General features: G+C 40.0%; 1 protein-coding gene across 1 annotated transcript in view; it reads right to left on the bottom strand.

Moving 5' to 3' along the window:
- Positions 1–19390, bottom strand: part of LOC128979900 (nipped-B-like protein) — a gene marked incomplete at its 5' end in the record, with an annotated part of 72732 nt that overhangs the window by 20487 nt on the left and 32855 nt on the right. The window contains 10 exons of the mRNA XM_054398297.1: positions 794–940; positions 1052–1150; positions 2035–2137; positions 2242–2456; positions 2702–2791; positions 9513–9656; positions 11070–11202; positions 12434–12516; positions 12742–12880; positions 18354–18454. Of these exons, the coding sequence (XP_054254272.1) occupies positions 794–940; positions 1052–1150; positions 2035–2137; positions 2242–2456; positions 2702–2791; positions 9513–9656; positions 11070–11202; positions 12434–12516; positions 12742–12880; positions 18354–18454 (1254 nt within the window). The remainder of the gene's footprint in view (positions 1–793; positions 941–1051; positions 1151–2034; positions 2138–2241; positions 2457–2701; positions 2792–9512; positions 9657–11069; positions 11203–12433; positions 12517–12741; positions 12881–18353; positions 18455–19390) is intronic.

Here is a 19390-nt window from a genome sequence, read left to right as displayed (position 1 = left end):
CATTTTCCTAGGCATCATTTAAGGAGAAGGATGAGTAGTTTCATTTCATATTACCTTATCAAAACTCATTTAATCTGAATGTCAGGATGAACAACTTTATGCTCATATGCACGTCTAGAACCCTTTACAAATGCTTAATCATGTAACTATAGAAAATGAGTAGCATTTTACTAAAAAGCTGACATGGATACTAAAAGCTAGTGTTATCTTACAGTTAATTTAACATTGTATTTTATCTGAACGTCCAGGCAAAACCCCACATTTTATACAAAAAACTACTATGAAGTCTTTTAAAACTCTAAAACATAGCATTATCTTTTTTCTTCTTTTGGATTACGAATAGCAATGTTATCGATTACTGTGTTGTAGATCTATCTTCATCACCCACACTACTGAACTGCCCTCAGTAACCCAATCTCAGACTTTAGAAATGGGGCAAAATTCCTCATTTCACTTAATTTGTACCTTAATAAAGGAATCAAAAGGAATATAATCCTGGTTCTGATGCAATACAACTTTCTATGTATGTTTACCTTCTGATGTAACAAAGCTTCATTAGAAACAAGTGATGCATTTTACAGGGTTGGTCTTAAAAGCATGATGTTCCCCATTAAAACAATAAGATATAATTTATTCTTGGATCACAGAATCACAGAACATTAGAGGTTGAAAGGGACCTCCAGATATCATCGAGTCCAACCCATCATTCTGTATTATTAAACATATAAACGCAGTTGAAAACAAATTTTCCAATGATGCTTATTTTTATCATAAATATTACGAGTCAATGTACCAATATTCTTTCTATCAGCATGTCGTAATACTGTTCAGCAAGCTGAGGACGGCAGAGCACAAATCGGCCAAGGAGCTCCACAGCTGCTTCCCGTACACTAGTGGAGTTATCCATTAATCGTCCATGAACACCTCGTTGCATATCCAGCTAAAAAGAATAAATAAAACACAGATCCAAAATAAGAAATAAAGATTTCTTTCAAGTATGACAGAAGAACGCATGTGCATGATGTATTTCTTTCTTTTTCTTTTTTTTTACCCTGGCTAGAATACTGGGGTCTACAGCAACAACCTCAGACAAACACTTCATGGCTTTTGTTCGAACAGCAATTGCATTTTCACCAAGTACACGTAGAATCTAATAAAAGAAAAAAACAGAAAGATTCAATTGTTTTCTGCAGGTAGCAAACAATGTTTATCAGGCAAAAATGCAGCAGAATAGCATGCAAATGATTTAACTAAAGAATATCTGTCTACTAAAAACTATATATCTTCTCAAACAGTAAAAAGGTGCATGCAAGTGATAGTGCATGACATTGATAACTGAGCATGGATATTTACTAGGATTTGCTACATCTCTAAGACTGGTCCAAACAGGATTTACACATATGTTCACTTTAAGTCCCTTCAATTTAAACTCTACTTTTGCCATCCAATTGTGGCTTTCACCATGGTTCCTACAACAGGAGATTTGGATTTGGGGACTGTAATTTTAAGAATGGCTCTGTATGCAGATCAATATAAGTAACATAACCTAAACTAAACAACTAAGCCAGTACTGAAGTTCAAACATGTCACCATACCAACATGTTAGTGCTTTTCTTCCAGAAAAGGAAAGAAACCACACTGTTCAAACAACAGCTTCCAAAGTGACAGAAATATGCACTCAAGCAACTGACCAAGTTGGCTTGTATTTTCAAATGAAATTAAGATCAAATGAGCATACATCTTACAGAAACTGTAAGAAAGATTTCAACATTTTGTAATTGTCCTTTTACTATTGTACATCTAACAATGATTTTTCCATATACGAACATGGACAAATAAAATGTACATATGATGTGACATATGAAATGCATGCAAGAAATATAAGCACTTATGTCATCAATACAGAATATGAAAGCATATGGTGTTATCATGGCCTGTTAAATACCTGTGCTCTACAATGAACAGAACTGCAAAAGTGTTTGGAATCAGAAACCAACTGTGTTTCACTGTACTAAGACATCTAGCACAGTTTACCTGTGTCAAATAAATATCGAAGCTCTGGGCAAATGGCCTCATAGAGGCCAAATAGCGAACAATCAAACATGCATCTTCATAGTCCACAGTATCAGAATTCATCCTGCAACAAATCCAATGTTTTAATTGGGATGTGTTTAGCACAAATGATAAAAAAAACACATCAAATGTATGGTTAATAAAGAAATCAGTAGTGCTGAAACATACTTTAATGTACTGAACTGAGATGGAGCAGTTTTAATGGTGCTGCGAAGAAACATTTTGCGACTTTCTGCTCTATGCATGATTTGCCCTGTGGTCTCAACGTCTTTTGAATGATGAGTTCCTTCAGATGGATCCTCATCCTTCTGAGATTTAATTGCTTTCTCTGTCTCCATAGTTGTATCACGGAACCATTGTGCTATATAAAACTTCCGAGAAAACTGGAGAAATCCAGCAGGATACATAGAAAACAAAATCAACAGATACAGAAGAGTGAAATTAACAGATTTATAATGAGATTAAGTGAGTCTAATTCATCAACCATATTTTGGAAAATATAATCAACAGTATATGTTAGGGTGACAATTTAATTGAAGCACTAATATGCATGACAAAATTGTTTTATTCAATACATGTTACTGAAATTATTTTTATATATACTTGACATCAGAAAGCTGAAATTTACCACTAATGATGCATCAGTTTCTGTGTTCTCATCCAGATAATCGAGCAAAGCCTTTTGCAGCTGTTGAATTTCATCATCTCCTCCTGTTATCTATCAGAAATAGAAAGATAGCTATAAAATAGAATATTGCACAGTGGTAATTATCATCTGAAAATTTGCATGTCCACATATAAAATACACTGAGGTAAATATTATGCAATTACCAATACAACTAATAATTCTTTAATCAAATATTTTGACAGAGTATAGTGGACTGTGTGGATTTGATGGCCTGGGACATCAGACCCAAAGAAGTATGAGGCATTGGTAGATGCTGGTGCACAATATACATGGATGCCATCAGGATATGGAGGCATTGGACCTATCTGGATCTCTGGAGTGACAGGAGGTTGCCAAGAATTATCTGTATTTGAGGCTGGTGTGAGCTTAACAGGGGACAAGTATCCCATTGTGACTAGCCCAGAGGTCCTTTTTATGCTTGACATAGATTACCTCAGGAGAAGGTACTTCAAGGACCCAAAGGGATATCAATGGGCTTTTGGTGTAGCCACAGTGAATACAAAGATCAGACAGCTGTCTACCATGTCTGGCCCCTCAGAGGATCACTTCATTGTGGAATTGCTGCAGGTTGAGTAACAACAGGTGCCAATTGCTACCAGGATGGTGCACCGGTGGCAATATTGCACAAACCGAGATTCCCTGGCTCCCATCCATGAGCTGATTCATCAGCTGGAGATCCAAGGAGTCATCAGCCCTCGATTGTGGGGCACCTGGTGCTCATTCATAGGCCACCTGATTCTGGGTCAGGGTTTCGTACATAGCAGAGCAGATCCCTTGCTGCAATCTATTGAGCAAGGGCAAACAGAAGCGGCTTCCAGGTCATAAGCCCTGGTCCTCATGGGGGATTTCAACCACCCTGACATCTGCTGGAAGGACAACACAGCTAGGCACCAGCAATCCAGGATGTGCCTGGATTGCATAGATGACAGCTTTCTCCTCCAAATGGTAGAGGAACCACCAAGAAAAGGTGCTATGCTGGACCTTGTTCTCACCAACAGGGAAGGGCTGGCAACCAATGTGAGGCTCAGAGACAGCCTTGGCTGCAGTGACCATGAAGCAGTTGAATTTAAGATCCTCAGGGCAACCAGGAGGACATATTCTAAGCTTACGACCCTAGACTTCAGGCGTGCAGGCTTTGATCGCTTCAGGGATCTGCTGGCCAAAGTGTCATGGGACAAAGCCCTAGAGGGAAGAGGGGCCCAGGACAGCTGGCCAGTATTCAAGGAACACCTCCTCTGTGTCCAGGAGCAATGTATACCAACAAAGAGAAAAGCAGGGAAGAATGCTAGGAGGCCTGCCTGGATGAGCAAGGAGCTGCTGGACACACTATCACTTAAAAGGAAGCTCTACAAGAAATGGAGGAAAGGACAGCTGGAATGGGGGTATATAAGGAAGCTGCCCGAGCAGCAAGAGACCTGGTGTGGCAGTTTAGGCTGGGTGCCACATAAATTAAACCACTGGTGTCCTGAATGTCCACCCAATAAGGTGGACACAGGAAACGGCGTATTTCTACCCATAAATCCTGCGCCCTATAAGGCCATCTGCAGAGTCATTCTCTTGCTCTTTCTTCCCTCTCTGCTCCCACGGGAGATGTCCTCTCTTATCGGGTAATGCCGGGGGAGTATCTCAAGGCCTCTTAGGCCTGTCTAGGCCTAATGCCAGGAGGAGAATGGAGGGGGGGGCAGTCTCAGACCTGGCCAGCCTGAGACTTGCCTAGCAGTGGGAGGGGGGAGGAAAGAGCCCTGGGAGTTTGGGTAGACCCTCAGGTGGGAGAAGGGAAGGATTGGGAAGCCTTTGGGTATTATGTAAGGGGCTCTGTATGCTTTGGGATATTCTTGGCACCATGCTTTGTAGTTTTCTGTAGCTTCACCAATTGCTTTTCCATTTAAACTCTCCATCACTCTCCAATCCGTTTGTGCGAGTGTCATTGTTTTGTCCCTCTCGGGGCAAGAGAGGATCTGTCTGGCCTCAAACCAGTATACTTGGTTAGGAAAGCCAAAGCACAGTTTGAATTGAGTCTAGCCAGGGGGGTTAAAGGGAACACTAAGAATTTCTACAGGTATATTAATGGTAAAAAGAAGACTAGGGAAGGTGTGGGCCCCCTCAGAAATGAAACAGGTGAAATGGTCACAAGTGACCTGGAAAAGGCTGAGGTTCTCAATGACTTCTTTACCCCAGTCTTCACTGCAAGGGCCTCCAGCCACACTCCTGGAATAGTCATGGAAGCTAATGGCAAGAACCAGAAGGAAGAACTGCCCATCATAAGTGAAGATCAGGTTCGTGATCACCTGAAGAACCTGAAAGTATTCAAGTCCATGAGACCTGACGGGCTACACCCACGGGTACTGAGAGAACTGGCAGATGAGGTTGCTAAACCCCTCTCTATTATATTCCAGAAGTCCTAGCAGTCTGGGGAAGTCCCCACAGACTGGAAAAGGGGAAACATTACTCCCATTTTCAAAAAGGGAAAGAAGGAAGAACCAGGGAACTCCAGGCCAGTCAGTCTCACCTCTGTGCCTGGTAAGATCATGGAGCAGATCCTCCTGGAAGCACTACTGAGACAGAAGAATAGTGAAGAGGTGATTGGGTACAGTCAGCATGGGTTTACCAAGGGCAAATCCTGCCTGACAAACCTGGTGGCCTTCTATGAACAGGTGACAACATTAATAGATGAGGGGAGAGCAACTGATGTCATTTACCTGGACCTGAGCAAAGCCTTCCACACTGTCCCACACCATATCCTGGTCTCCAAACTGGTGACACATGGGTTTGATGGGTGGACCACGAGATGGATAAAGAACTGGCTTGATGGCCGCACCCAAAGAGTGGCTGTCAATGGCTCCATGTCCCAGTGGAGGCCAGGGACAAGCGGAGTCCCTCAGGGATCAGTCCTGGGACCAGTCTTGTTCAACATCTTTGTTGGTGACATGGACAGTGGCATTGAGTGCACCCTCAGCAAGTTTGCTGATGACACCAAGCTGTGTGGTGCAGCAGACACGCTGGAGGGAAGGGATGCCATCCAGAGGGACCTGGACAGGCTGGAGAGGTGGGCACAAGCCAACCTCATGAGGTTCAACAAGACAAAGTGCAGGGTCCTGCACCTGGGCCGAGGCAATCCCAAGAACAAATACAGGCTGGACAGTGACTGGCTAGAAAGCAGCCCTGAGGAGAGGGACTTGGGGGTGCTGGGGGATGAGAAGCTCAACATGAGCTGTCAATGTGCACTTGTCAGCCCAGAAAGCCAACCAGATCCTGGGCTGCATCAAGAGAAGTGTGGCCAGCAGGTCAAGGGAGGTGATTCTCCCCCTTTACTCAGCTCTGGGGAGACCCCACCTGGAGTACTGCGTCCAGTTCTGGAGCCCCTATTACAAGAGGGATATTGACATGCTGGAACGTGTCCAGAGAAGGGCCACCAGGATGAGCAGAGGGCTGGAGCACCTCTCCTATGAGGACAGACTGAAAGGGTTAGGGGTGTTCGGTCTGGCGAAAAGAAGGCTCCGAGGTGACCTTCTTGTGGCCTTTCAATATCTGAAGGGGGCCTACAAGAAAGCTGGGGAGGGACTTTTTAGGCTATCGGATAGTGACAGGACTGGGGGGAATGGAATAAAGCTGGAAGTGGGGAGATTCAGGCTGGAAGTGAGGAATAAGTTCTTCACCATGAGAGTGGTGAGAGCCTGGAATGTGTTGTCCAGGGAGGTGGTTGGGGCCCCATCCCTGGAGGTGTTTAAGGCCAGGCTGGATGAGGCTCTGGCCAGCCTGATGTAGTGTGAGGTGTCCCTGCCCATGGCAGGGGGGTTGGAACTAGATGATCCTTGTGGTCCCTTCCAACCCTGACTGATTCTATGATTCTATGATACATTCTGTGGCCAGAATCAGCCTTTGACACACTCGGCTTTTAATAGTCCCATCTGGCCAGTGCAGAAATCTGACTGAGAGTGGAGATTGTATTGGGTTTGGCTTTACCCCAGAACAGGCAAATGACCCTAGCAAACTGACGCACCACCTGATAGAAGGGTGCCTCACTTACCCCAATGAAAACTAGCACTGTATGGGGGCCTGGCCTGCGCTTACCAAGCCACAGTTCAGTACTCTCAAAGGACTGTGATAGAGGCAGGCACCCAAACGACACCTGAGGATACCGTGGTTAAGATGGGGACCCAAACAGCAACTACAGTGATTGCCCAAGTAGTGAAGAAGAAACAGTGGTGAAGAAGGTCTACCCGGTCCCTGAACGGTCTGGGTTGGAAGGGACCTCCAAAAGTCATCTAGTCCACCCCCCCTCTGCAGCAAACAGGGGCATACTCAACTAGATCAGGCTGCCCAGAGCTCTGTTCAGCCTCACTTTGAATATCTGCAGGGATGGGTTCCCAACCACCTCCCTGGGCAACCTGTTGCAGTACTCCACCACCCTCATAGTAAAGAACTTGTTCCTAACATCCAATCTAAATCTACTCTTTTCTAGTTTGAAGCCATTGCCCCTCATCCTATCACTACAGGCCTTTGTAAACAGTTGCTCTCCATCCTTCTTGTAGGCCCCCTTCAGGTACTGGAAGGTTGCTATTAGGTCTCCCCAGAGACTTCTCTTTTCCAGGCTGAACAACCCCAGCTCTCTCAGCCTGTCAGCGTAGCAGAGGTGCTTCAACCTCCAGATCATTTTTGTGGCCCTCCTCTGGACCTGCTCCATCAGATCCATGTTCTTCCTATACTGAGGGCTCCAGACCTGGACACAGTACTCCAGGTGAGGTCTCACCAGAGCAAAATGGCAGAATCACCTCTCTGGATCTGCTGGCAATGCATATATCCCCTTAGCACATAGGAGTATATAGTATATTAAGCCACAGACATAAAGATTTGATGCTCAGGACTCAGTGTTAGGACCACTTCTGTTCAACATCTTTATTGATGATCTTGATGAAGACATAGAGTGTGTCATCAGTAAGGTCACAGATGACACCAAGTTTGGCGGAGTGTTGATCTGCATGAGGGTAGGGAGGCTCTATAGAAGGACTTGGATAGATTGGATCCATGGCCAACGTTAACAGGATGAGCTTCAACAAGGCCACATGCCAGGTCCTGCACTTGGGACACAACCACCCCAAGCAATACTACAGGCTTGGAGAAGTGTGGCTGGAAAGCTGTCTAGCAGAAAGGGACCTGGGGGTTCTAATCGACAAGCAGCTTAATATGAGCAAGCAGTGTGCCCAGGTGGCCAAGAAAGCCAATGGCATCCTGGCTGGGATTAGAAATGCTGTGTCCAGCACAGGTAGGGAGGTGACTGTCCCCTTGCACTCGGTGCTGCTGAGGCCACACCTCAAGTGCTGTGTTCAGTTTTGGGCACCTCATTACAAGAGAGATGTTGAGGTGATGTAGCAAGTGCGGTGGAGAGCAATGAAGCTGGTGAAGGGCCTGGAGAATAAATCTTATGAAGAACAACTGAAGGAGCTGGGGCTGGTTAGTTTGAAAAAGAGGAGGCTGAGGGGAGACCTCATCACTCTCTACAACTACCTGAAAGGACGTTGTGGAGAGGTTGGTGCTGGTCTCTTCTCCCAGGTAATTAGCGATAGAACAAGAGGGAACAGCCTCAAGCTGTGACTGGGTAAGTTTAGACTGGACATTAGGAAAAAAATTTTCCCAGCAAGAGTGGCCAGGAATTGGAATGTGCTGTTCAGGGAAGTGTTTGAGTCACCAACCCTGGATGTGTTTAAAGGTCATTTGGATGTGGTGCTTGGGGATATGGTTTAGGGGTGACCCTTGTAGAGTAGATTATCAGTTGGACTTGGTGATCCTGAGGGTCTTTTCCAACCTGAAAGTTTCTGTATACGTTTCTGCGATTCTGTGATACTGCAATATTCTAATTGACAGAAGTTATGTGAAGTATCAGTCTTATAGGAGTAGATGAATTTTCATTCTTTTTTTGAATGCCTGCAAATTGCACAAGTTTTTCCTTCAACATAAATTTGTAACAGTCATTATAAAATACATATATCTGGGGTCTTTTCAGGTAACTGAAAGGGAAATGAACTTGGTATGACTACTCAACCTTAGGTCTAATCATGATGAAAACAATTAGTAGTTCAGAAAGAAATGTATAATGCTACATAAGAAATGTACAAAAACTGATATTTTCTCATCATACTACATACTCTAGAGAGCCCAGCAGTATACATTGCTTCGTTAATTGATGCCATGTTTGTAGATTTGGAGCATTTTGATAAGCAGCATTAGAAGAAATGCAAATATACATCCATAAGATCTATGCAAGTTTAGTCAAAAAACCCCAAACATGAAAAACCACCAACCCAAAAACTCCCAAACCCAAGCACCTCCAATTAATACTTGCTACATCACATAAACTAACCTTACAGGCCTAACAGTTTAGCTGTCTAAAGCCTATGAGTGCCATAAGCTCAATTATCACTTTGCAATAGTAAATGTGCATGCATATGTACACATACACATTTTTAAGGCCTCTTAGGAAAAAATGCAGCTGCCAGTCCGTTATTTCCTCTATACTGTCACAAGAAAACTGGTTTTATCATTGTAATTAACAACTTAATATGATCACTAGGGAGAATGTGTGAGAAAGACATGAATTAACAAATGCGATACTTATAAATGGAGTATATCTAATTCAGAAATCTAAATGACAACAAAAAATTCTCCACAATGCTGGTTTTTCACATATCTTTAAAATGTTCAAAATTTTAAATTGATACATCTCAATCCAGCTGGTACAAGATGTCTCACATACCTGTTTGAGGATTCTGGCTATAGATCCTTGATCCATTTTGCTAGTGACTGCATCTTTCCTGAGTCTTGCAGCTACAGTTCCAAGATAGTCAAGTGATGCAACTCTTAATGCCATTTCTGTAGATTTGTTACTGAACTGGTGAACCTAAGAAAAGTAGAATAAACTGTTATAAAAAAATTATTTGTGCAACTGAAATTCTCACAAGACATTGCTTGACCTTATTAAAAATTCCACCTAATTTCCATGCTGCATAAAATTATGTAATTTACTATTAAATCAAAGATATACTTGTTACTTTAATGCTTTTTCATTTATTATTTCTCTCTCTTTCTAAATATGTCTATTAAGAGTGTTTTTTTTAATATTTACTTTTTAAAAAATTTGTGTTTTTATAGACTAAACTGGACATCAGATCAGCAGATATCCTTTGCAATAGCATAGATCTTAAACACCATAATCCAACTTCCTCATTATTCACACAAGTATAAAGCAAGCTACATTTTATCAGGCAAGTGACTGTAAAATATTTTTCCAAGAAACAGCTCAAATTACAGTGTTAATTACATTATAATACTGAAGAACAACTCTCAAAGTACATGTCAATGAAAATATTCACATTCTGTAAGTAAATCACAGAATGTATTATTATTGGCAAAAGACCGAACTATTTGTTTTCAGGTTCCGTGCTAAAGGAATACTCCAAAGGAGTATTTAACATGAAAAATTACAGCTGTTAGTCTCACTTTATTCCCAATAAATATCTACATTTATTAGATGCTATACAATGGCTTTTTTTAGTGTGGAAAATGTCATGGAATAGTAGAATTGGACTTCTAGGAGAAATTATATACATATGATTTTCACTAAGTTCCACATCAATGATCTTCTGACCTAAATTTTATTTTCTATACATTACATAATGGTGATACATGTAAGAAAATCCTTAAATGCTGCATGTGTGTGTCAACAATCAGAAAGAGTTCCTGTATGTAACAGGTTAATGCCAGGGCTAACCTGCCTGTGCCCCCAACACAAAAGTGAGGGGAAAAGGAATACATAAAACTCAGTGTTGAGATAAAGAAATAAGCTAAGACTTTAATATAACATATCACAATCACAATGCATAATTACCTTAGGTAATAATCGAATTAATCTAATAATGCAATGCATGATTACCTTAGCTTAGTGTATTTGCAGAAGCAGCGCAGCGAAATACAGCAAAAAACCCAGAGCATAAAACAGAAAACCAAAACCAGTGTGCTACCCCACTCCCACCTGCCTCACCTCCATGCCTGCAGAAAGGAGCCAACACCCAAGACCTGGAACCCAAAAGCAGCAATTGGAACAGAAAGCCTCTCATGTTGCAATTTGATCTTCAAGCCCCATCATACTTTGCTCCAGTTAGAACTTTCATTTTTTGAAGCTGGCATGACTGCAGCATGGTGTGAATAACAGCAGCAGATTCAACTCAACCCATGACATTGTAATAGATCAAGCTGAAATAACATTTCATTGTTATAAGACATAATATAATAGTTAAAAACAAGAATTCCTTACCAATAGCCTTCCCAATAAGCTAAGTAGCAACTCTGCAGCTGGCCATTCTGGTTTATTGACTGTGGAAAGAAGATCTTGAATGAAGTTCTCAAACAGTGGTCTGTAATCTTCTTCCCCTTGTTTACTGCCACACCTGTTTAAAAGAAAATGCATTTTGTAATTTGAGCCATTTAAGCTTTTCTTCTGATGAAAACAGAAGTAGTCCTATGCTTAACCACAAAACCAGTTTTATGCAATTCTAAAAAGTAGACAAAATATTAGCAGAAAAAATGGGTTCATTCATTTATAGAACCATAGAACTGTTGAGGTTGGAAGAGACCTTTGAGATCAAGTCTAACTGCTCGCCTAGAGCTTGCAATCCTACCCCTGCTTCTAAGCCACTACCATGAAAACACATCCCTCAGCACCTCATCCACATGTCTTTTAAATGCCTCCAGGGATGGAGACTCCACCACCTCCCTGGGCAGACTGTTCCAATGCTTGAGAACCCCTTCTGTGAAGAAATTTTTCCTAATATCCAATCTAAATCTCCCCTGGTGCAATTTGAGGCCATTTCCTCTTGTCCTATCACTTGTTACCTGGGAGAAGAGGCTGGCCCCCACCTCACTCCAACAGGGAGTTGTAGAGAGCAGTGAGCTCTCCCCTCAGCTTCCTTCTCCAGGCTACTGATAAATGAATATTCTATAATCAATATTCTATTCAATATTGAATCAATATTCTATAAGATAGGCTGGGTATTTAGAAGGTTTGAAATCTGGTCTGACTTACCTCACAGTGATAAGTCATCACGGTATTATACTCCGCAAAGGTTAAAATCAGAATGTAAAACAAAAAAATACCAGAAGTATGCAGAGAGATTGCTAGATGGCTAAAAAATAAACTTTTGGTTTAACAGTAAAAATTAACATATGATAAAAACTTCAGGACTTTTTGTTGCAAATCCTTTGGTTATTTGGGTATGTTTTTCCTCCTGTGTTGAGCTACTGACATTCCTAAATGTATTGAAATGAAAATAATCTTAGAGGGTTTACATCTTTGTCATTCTGATGTCTGAAAGAATCTGTTTTCATCAGTTAAATATTTATTCAGCCTTCTCTTCCATACTTCAGATGAGTAGAAGAGCCCTGATGAAAGAATCCTACATAAACTAAATCAGACAGATTCTTAAATGCATAAATAACTCTCATCAGTTTCTGTTCCAACAGAAGACGAGTATCTCTTTCAGGGATCTTTAAAATATATTGTTATAAATAACTTTATTAGTAGGCATTTAGCATTGTGAAGTGTTTGGTTTGTCTTAACATGTGACAGATTTTATTTGGAGTTGCTTTCATCAATACACTAAAGAACGCAACAGTACTTACTTCTTAAGGAAAATAGAAAGGAAGTTTTGTGCTGTTCTCATGGCTGTTTCATAAGAGTTAGTAATAAGCACATCTTGATCCACCTAAAAATAACAAGATTTGTCTGTTAGTGTACACAGAAATATGATTTCCAGATCAGCCATTCATCAAATAATTACAGCAGACAGTATTGCAACACTTAATTACTACAGAACCATATATAAAATACTATACCTACAAAGTCATTCCTGAACACACACACACACACACACACACACACACACACTTGTTTTTCTTTTAAAAAAAGTTAAAAAATATAAAAATCTTACTTTTTTGTTTGATTCCTCCTCGGAATTAGAGTCTTTTTCTGTTGATGGCAAATGCACTACACACTGAATAAGCTGCAGAACTAGTGCTGTTACCATCTGAATATACATAGGCTCTCCATCAGTTTCACTGCTGTTTAACCTGTTAATAAAAAAAGACAGCATTAACACTAAAACTAAACAAAAAAGACAAAACAAACCAAAGTTAGAAATATGTGTTCTAAATATTTATCTAGTGGGATTTTCCATAGACTTAAAAATGGTAAATAAATTACCATTGGACACAGAACAATAACAACTGAAAGGTATATATCATTCCATTCATTCACTGAATAGCTTATACTTGGTTGCACAGATTGCTTTCTTTCTTTCCTTTCTTTCTTTCTTTCTTTCTTTCTTTCTTTCTTTCTTTCTTTCTTTCTTTCTTTCTTTCTTTCTTTCTTTCTTTCTTTCTTTCTTTCTTTTTCTTTCTTTCTTTCTTTTTCTTTCTTTCTTTCTTTCTTTCTTTCTTTCTTTCTTTCTTTCTTTCTTTCTTTCTTTCTTTCTTTCTTTCTTTCTTTCTTTCTTTCTTTTCTTTCTTTTCTTTCTTTCTTTCTTTCTTCTTCTGTTGCTTATGCTTGCAACTTTTCTCTCTCTCTGTGGCCTTCCTGGGATAATCTTTGTTTTGACTACCGAGTGTGAGGCACCAGGAAGGGAAGGAAGGGAGGGAGGGAGAGAGGGGAGGAGACTCCTAATGGTGCCCCTGGACTGCCTGGGGGGGGAATTCTGATTGTTGAATTCTAAATATATGCAAATATATTTTGTACATATTCATTGCATTTTATTCTTCTAGATTTTAGTTTACCTTTTGTAAATATAGCATTAATTTTGCGTCTGAGTTCTGAGCTTGGTTTTCTTTTTTTTTGTTTGTTTAATTTTAATCTGGGGGTAATTTCCAAGTAGAATCATAGAATCATAGAATCAGTCAGGGTTGGAAGGGACCACAAGGATCATCTATTTCCAACCCCCCTGCCATGGGTAGGGACACCTCACACTAGATCAGGCTGGCCAGAGCCAGATCAGGCTGGCCAGAGCCAAGTAGTTGGGGGTTAATTTCAACTTACCACATTTTATTATTGGCACCCAGCATGGGGCTTTGCTTGATTGATTAATTGATAATCAGAATAAGGAAGCCAAAATGAAGTTATTCTGGATTTTGTGGCATTTGGTCTATTCTGGTTTAAGTGTGTTGCTTTATAATTGGATTGTTTCGGCAATGTTTGACTGTATTTGCTGGTTTATAGCAAAGAAACTGTTTAACTGGTTTAGAGGCTTGTTAGGCAGGTTTGGGAATTACTGCCTTGGTTTTGTGGGATGTGGGGGATATAGTAATGTCACTGTAAATGTCTGTTACCATTTGAAGGGGGAACTTTAGCCTAGATCCTGACTGCAAAGACTGAAAATTACCATTGGATGCAAAAGGAAAATAATGATAAGGTCTATATAATTCATTGGATTGCTAATGGGAGTATAGAGCAGAAGCTAAACAGTTCTTTCTTCTTCTGTCGCTTCTGCTTGCAAATTCTCTCTCTCTCTTCCATGGCCTTACCAAGTATCTCTGTTTTGACTACTGTGTGAGGCAACAGGAAGGAGAGAGGGAGTGGGGGAGGAGGTGAACGGTCCCCTGGATCCATCCAGGGGGGGTCTGAGGAGTTTCTGCATTGTTTATGAATTGTAAATATATATATATATATAGTACATATATTGTATATTTTGTACATATTCATTTGCATTTCATATTTCTAGATTGTAGTTTCTTTGTAAATAGAGCTTCATTTGCTTCCATCCCAAACTGAGCTGGTCTGGCAATTTTAGTTTGGCGGGTAGTTCTCCAAATTAGTTGGGGGGTAATTTCAACCCACTACAATGTCCCATATGAGTTTATTGAATTCTCTGTTCCTATAACTGAAAGTTATTTTGAGGAGTTAAATCTTCCATTGGTCTGCTCAATATGCCTAAATCTATTAGCTGTTGTGGTTGTGATTGGCTTAGCAATAGCATTGTGCCAAGATAAATATGCAGTTAATCTCTCTATCTCTAAGCAGAGAAAAAGACGTAAGAGATCTGGGTCTAATGCAAGCAGTTCCAGTAATGAGGAAGAGACAGAAGCAAGGAGAAGCAGAGGCAGCAACCGGCAGAGAACAGGCACCCAGTGGAATTTTTAACTTTTCTATGGGCTGTAGCAGGGAGGCAGGAGTTAATGGGAAAGCTGTTTTGAATCAAAGAGAAAGAGGCAGCAGCACTAATGAAAACCCTAGGTGGGGGGGCAGTCACAAGTGGTGGCTGCAGCAGCAGCTCCGGTGGCAGTGCCGGCACCTCAGCAGGCAGAGGCGGTGCAGGCAGTGGTGGCTGCAGAAGCCATTAGCAAGGCTAGAGAGGCAAAGGGACTTCTGCCCACTGCAGCTGGAATGGAAACGAGTCCAGTGGCTGTGGTGGGGTCTGCCAAGGGCACATCCACTAAAGTTGCTTCTGTGCCAGCCCCATCTGCTTCTGCCGGATCGACAGCAAGCTCCCAAGCAGCATCTGTTTCTGTGGAAACAGCAGCGACTGGGAGAAGGGTCCCTTCTGCTCCAGCCCCAACTCCACCTCCACATAAAGCAAAAAGACAAACAGACAGTCCCAGAGCAGGCAAAAGGGAAGAAAGCCAAGAAGCAGAGAGAGGTTTGTTAAACTTAGCTCGTCAAGGTCAGTATGCGGGGGTGTGTGTTATACAGCCAGAATTGAAATGCAGATCAGACAGACTGAGAGAGACTGCCTGTACCTTGTTTTGAGTACTGACTCTCAAACATTTCTATCTTTCCAATGGAAGTGTTTAGAATAATCATTATTTTGCTTTCTTATACCCAATAGTGATTTATTTACATTCTTTCACTTTACTGCTCGAACTTTGTGGAGAAAAATTAAAGGTATAGCCTTAAAACCATCCCAAGGAGGAATAGAAAGTTAGTCTTAGAGATAGTGAAGCCACAGACAGATACTGATGATGGTGCAGGACAGGGTAAAGATTTTTATGAGTATGAGAGACCAGGAAGCAGGGAAGGTAGCTATAAACTTAGGGAAATTCAAAAGAGGCTTCTAATACGAACCCCCAGGAAAGATGACTCAGCTAAAGATGATGATATACAGATGGCTGACGCACCCAGGCAGGAAATTAGGCATGTAAGAAAAGATTATCTCAGAGGAGAAACTGAACCGGTAATGAGTTGCTTGGGAAGGTGCTACGACACAGGCCCTCCTGCTTTACAAGTAAATGACAAGTCTGCTAAACAGTTAGATTCACTTGCAAGAGATAGTGGAATCAATAAGTATATAGGGAGTCTCACTGGTAAAGCTTCCCTGTGGGTACACCTTTTATTGGCTGTGCTAATGCAGCATCCATTCAGGGATGATTTATGGTGGAAACCTCAAAAATGGTCAATAATGGATGAGAGAATCAAGCATTTGAGGGAGTTTGCTATGAGATAAATAATTTATGGAAATTAAGGTACACTGAATGCTGATGAGATTCCTGTGGGAATGGCTCTTGCCAAGAAACTCATTAAACTTGCTCCTCCTTCCTATGCTGATATTTTGGCAAGCAGAATTGTGAAGGAGGTGACTCCACCTAGGAGTACAGCTGTACCAGACATGTTGGAACTCCAGTATGAGCTGGAATCCAAAGAGTCCAAATGGTTATGCCACCATAGACATTGCTAATGCTTTCTTCTCTATTCCCATAGCAGAGGAATGCAGGCCTCAGTTTGCTTTCACCTGGAGAGGAGTCCAGTATATGTTCAATTGTTTACCCCAGGGATGGAAACACAGTTCAACAATTTGTCATGCAGTGATCCATGATACATTGGGGAAAGGTAGAGCTCCAGAACACATTCAGTTCATTGATGACAGGGGTGGTACTTCTGATTGTTGAGTTGTAAATATGTTTAAATATATTTTGTACATATTCATTGCATTTTATACTTCTAGATTTTAGTTTACCTTTTGTAAATATAGCTTTCATTTTGTTTCTGAGTTCTGAGTTTGTTTGGGTTTTTAAAAAATTTTCTCTGGAGGTAATTTCCAATTAGTTGGGGGGGTAATTTCAACCCACCACATCTAGTAATTTCCTTTTCTTATGCACTCAAAAATTAGGTCTAACAAAACCAGTATTATTTTCAGGCCAGATGAACTGAAACAGCTCACAGATGGGCTATCAGCAGCTGAAAAATCTACACAAATACTTAATAAATCCAACATCTACATGCTAAGGCACTTACTAATAGGCTTATTATGTATAATGTCATATATATTTCCAACACAACATAAAAAAATCTACTGAATTTGTCCTAATATTTTATTATTTATATATTTTCACATACATAAGTAATGCATGTGAAATGTGCAAGACTTTTACACAAGAGAAACCTGGACTTGCTTATACAAGAGTTACACCTGTGGCAATCTTAAGTAGCATAGCAGAGTATAAACTTCAGCATGCAAGAACATCTTTAGGTTGGAATCCAGTCCCCCTTACATTTCTCCCCATCCAAGTGATTTAACCTGACAAATAGTATCGTGTTTGCTATCCATACATACATAAACCCCACTTAATGCTACCCTTAACAATATGAAAATGTGATAAACTCTGACATAATTATCCACAAATTATCAAAATAATGACACAAAACATATCACAATTATTATCTTTATGAAGTTATCTTTTGACTACTTGTACAGAGAAAAATATTTTCATATCAAATTTTAGCTGTACTCTTCATGATTGTAGTCACAGACAGAATGTCCCTCAACAGATCAGAGCTAGGACTCTAAAGAAAAACTGCAGTTATGACCTTGAAATAGTGCCTTCCTTCTAGTAAAGGTCCTAATTCAAAGAGGGTATCTACCATTTATACTCCTATGCCTAACACCTTCCTATTTCCTAGATCTCTGATGTCTATAACCAAAACAATTGGAAATACTAGGATCAAGCACTCATGTTAACATTAGGATTGCTGAATTCAACTTCAAAGTTCCAGTTAATTTCTTTTCCTGGATATTTCCTGTTCATCCATCCTGGACTGGACTATTCATTTCTCTCTTGGGAAAAAGATGTATGCAATCATAGAACAAAATCAACACACCAACAAATGTTTTATAACCATTTAAAGTGTCCAACATCAATTTTAACTGAAATCCATTTCAAGTCAGATTCTTTCTCAAACTGAATCACAACCTATACTATTATTCAGAAGATGCACGGAAATGCAGCTTGAAGCACTTAAAAAACAGTTGAAGTGAACTGAGTAGTTCCTAAATTAAACTCATTCAAAGGAGACCTGGAAAGAGTGTTCTGAGTGCATCCTCAAAGAAATTCAAGAAGAATTTTCCTATTAAGTAGGCATAAATATGATGGCATAAGAAACAGTTATTATTACAAAATATATTTGTCAGACAATTCTGCTCTTACTGTAGAGGTTTTGAAATATCAACATCTAGCAAAGTGTAGGTTGTGGAATTGTAGATTTTTAAAGAACAAGTTGATACTGAAGCCTAAAATCCTACATCTATGAAACTGTAAATTTATCAATGTCAGAAATTACCTGAAGTTTCTCAAACTCCTCTTGCTGGTTGGTAGTCTTGCAAGGGAAGTGAAAATTTCTTCTAGTATTAACTGTCTATGTTTTTCATACCTGGAGAATACCTATTTAACAGTTACAGGATCATTAAAAAAATATTTGTTGTTACACAAAATATTGCTTGTTAAAGAGATTGTTAAAAATTATATATAGGCACATCCACTTTACATGACATTTAAATTATATTTAGTGCATACTTAATTTTTAATACATTTCTTTGTTTTTTCAAAGCAAATATTTCTTTATAAAATATATAAAATCTTCAGATAGCATAAATGTGTATTAGCTTTTAAAAATATTGTATGTTTAAAAAATTTTTGCCAATGGTACAATACACTGTATAAGAAAGTCACAGTTGTCATGCTAAGATTTCAGATTCCAGTATAGAGCAAATCTCTAAGGTAACATAAATTAACATGAACACATGTATGGTTTTAGAGCACATTTGAGAAACCAGTTTTACTTCATACCTTAAGCTTTAATGTTTGTTTGATGTGAAATACACAAGCCTGACCACATAAATGGAAGAGTTTGCCTCTCCTGTTGTTTAGGCAGAATTACTTTTATAAATATTGGAGTGTATGATCCTTCTAAAGTTGGAAAACTTCCACTTGAACAAGCACAACTGTGTTGCACTGCAGTTTTCATTAAATACTATTTTAGCTGCCCCATGAATTTTTCTGATAGCCACTTGTTCTGAGGAAAAGGATCTTCTATTATATAGAAACATCCTACTAGTTCTATAGCTTATTCCACTGCATAAATTCAAATCTTAACAAAGGAAATAAGGAAAACCATGTTGTTAAGATTTCTTAAATCAACAAAGGACAGGTGAGAGGAAGAGGCTTGTGCTTACACTTTAAACAATATAACCAAAAGTAAGTAAATTCCTTGGCTTAAGTAGGCTATTTCTTCCTATAGAGTACTCTGCAAATAGGAGTAGCAGCTCGAGTAAATTTAATACTGTTCCTAGATTATTATATCAAATTGTAAAAACATGC

This window comes from Indicator indicator, assembly GCF_027791375.1.
Source record: "Indicator indicator isolate 239-I01 chromosome W unlocalized genomic scaffold, UM_Iind_1.1 iindW_random_scaffold_51, whole genome shotgun sequence".
Classification (NCBI taxonomy): Eukaryota; Metazoa; Chordata; class Aves; order Piciformes; family Indicatoridae; genus Indicator; species Indicator indicator.
The sequence above is the reverse complement of the archived record's forward strand: the minus strand, read 5'-3'. Positions and strand labels throughout refer to the sequence as shown.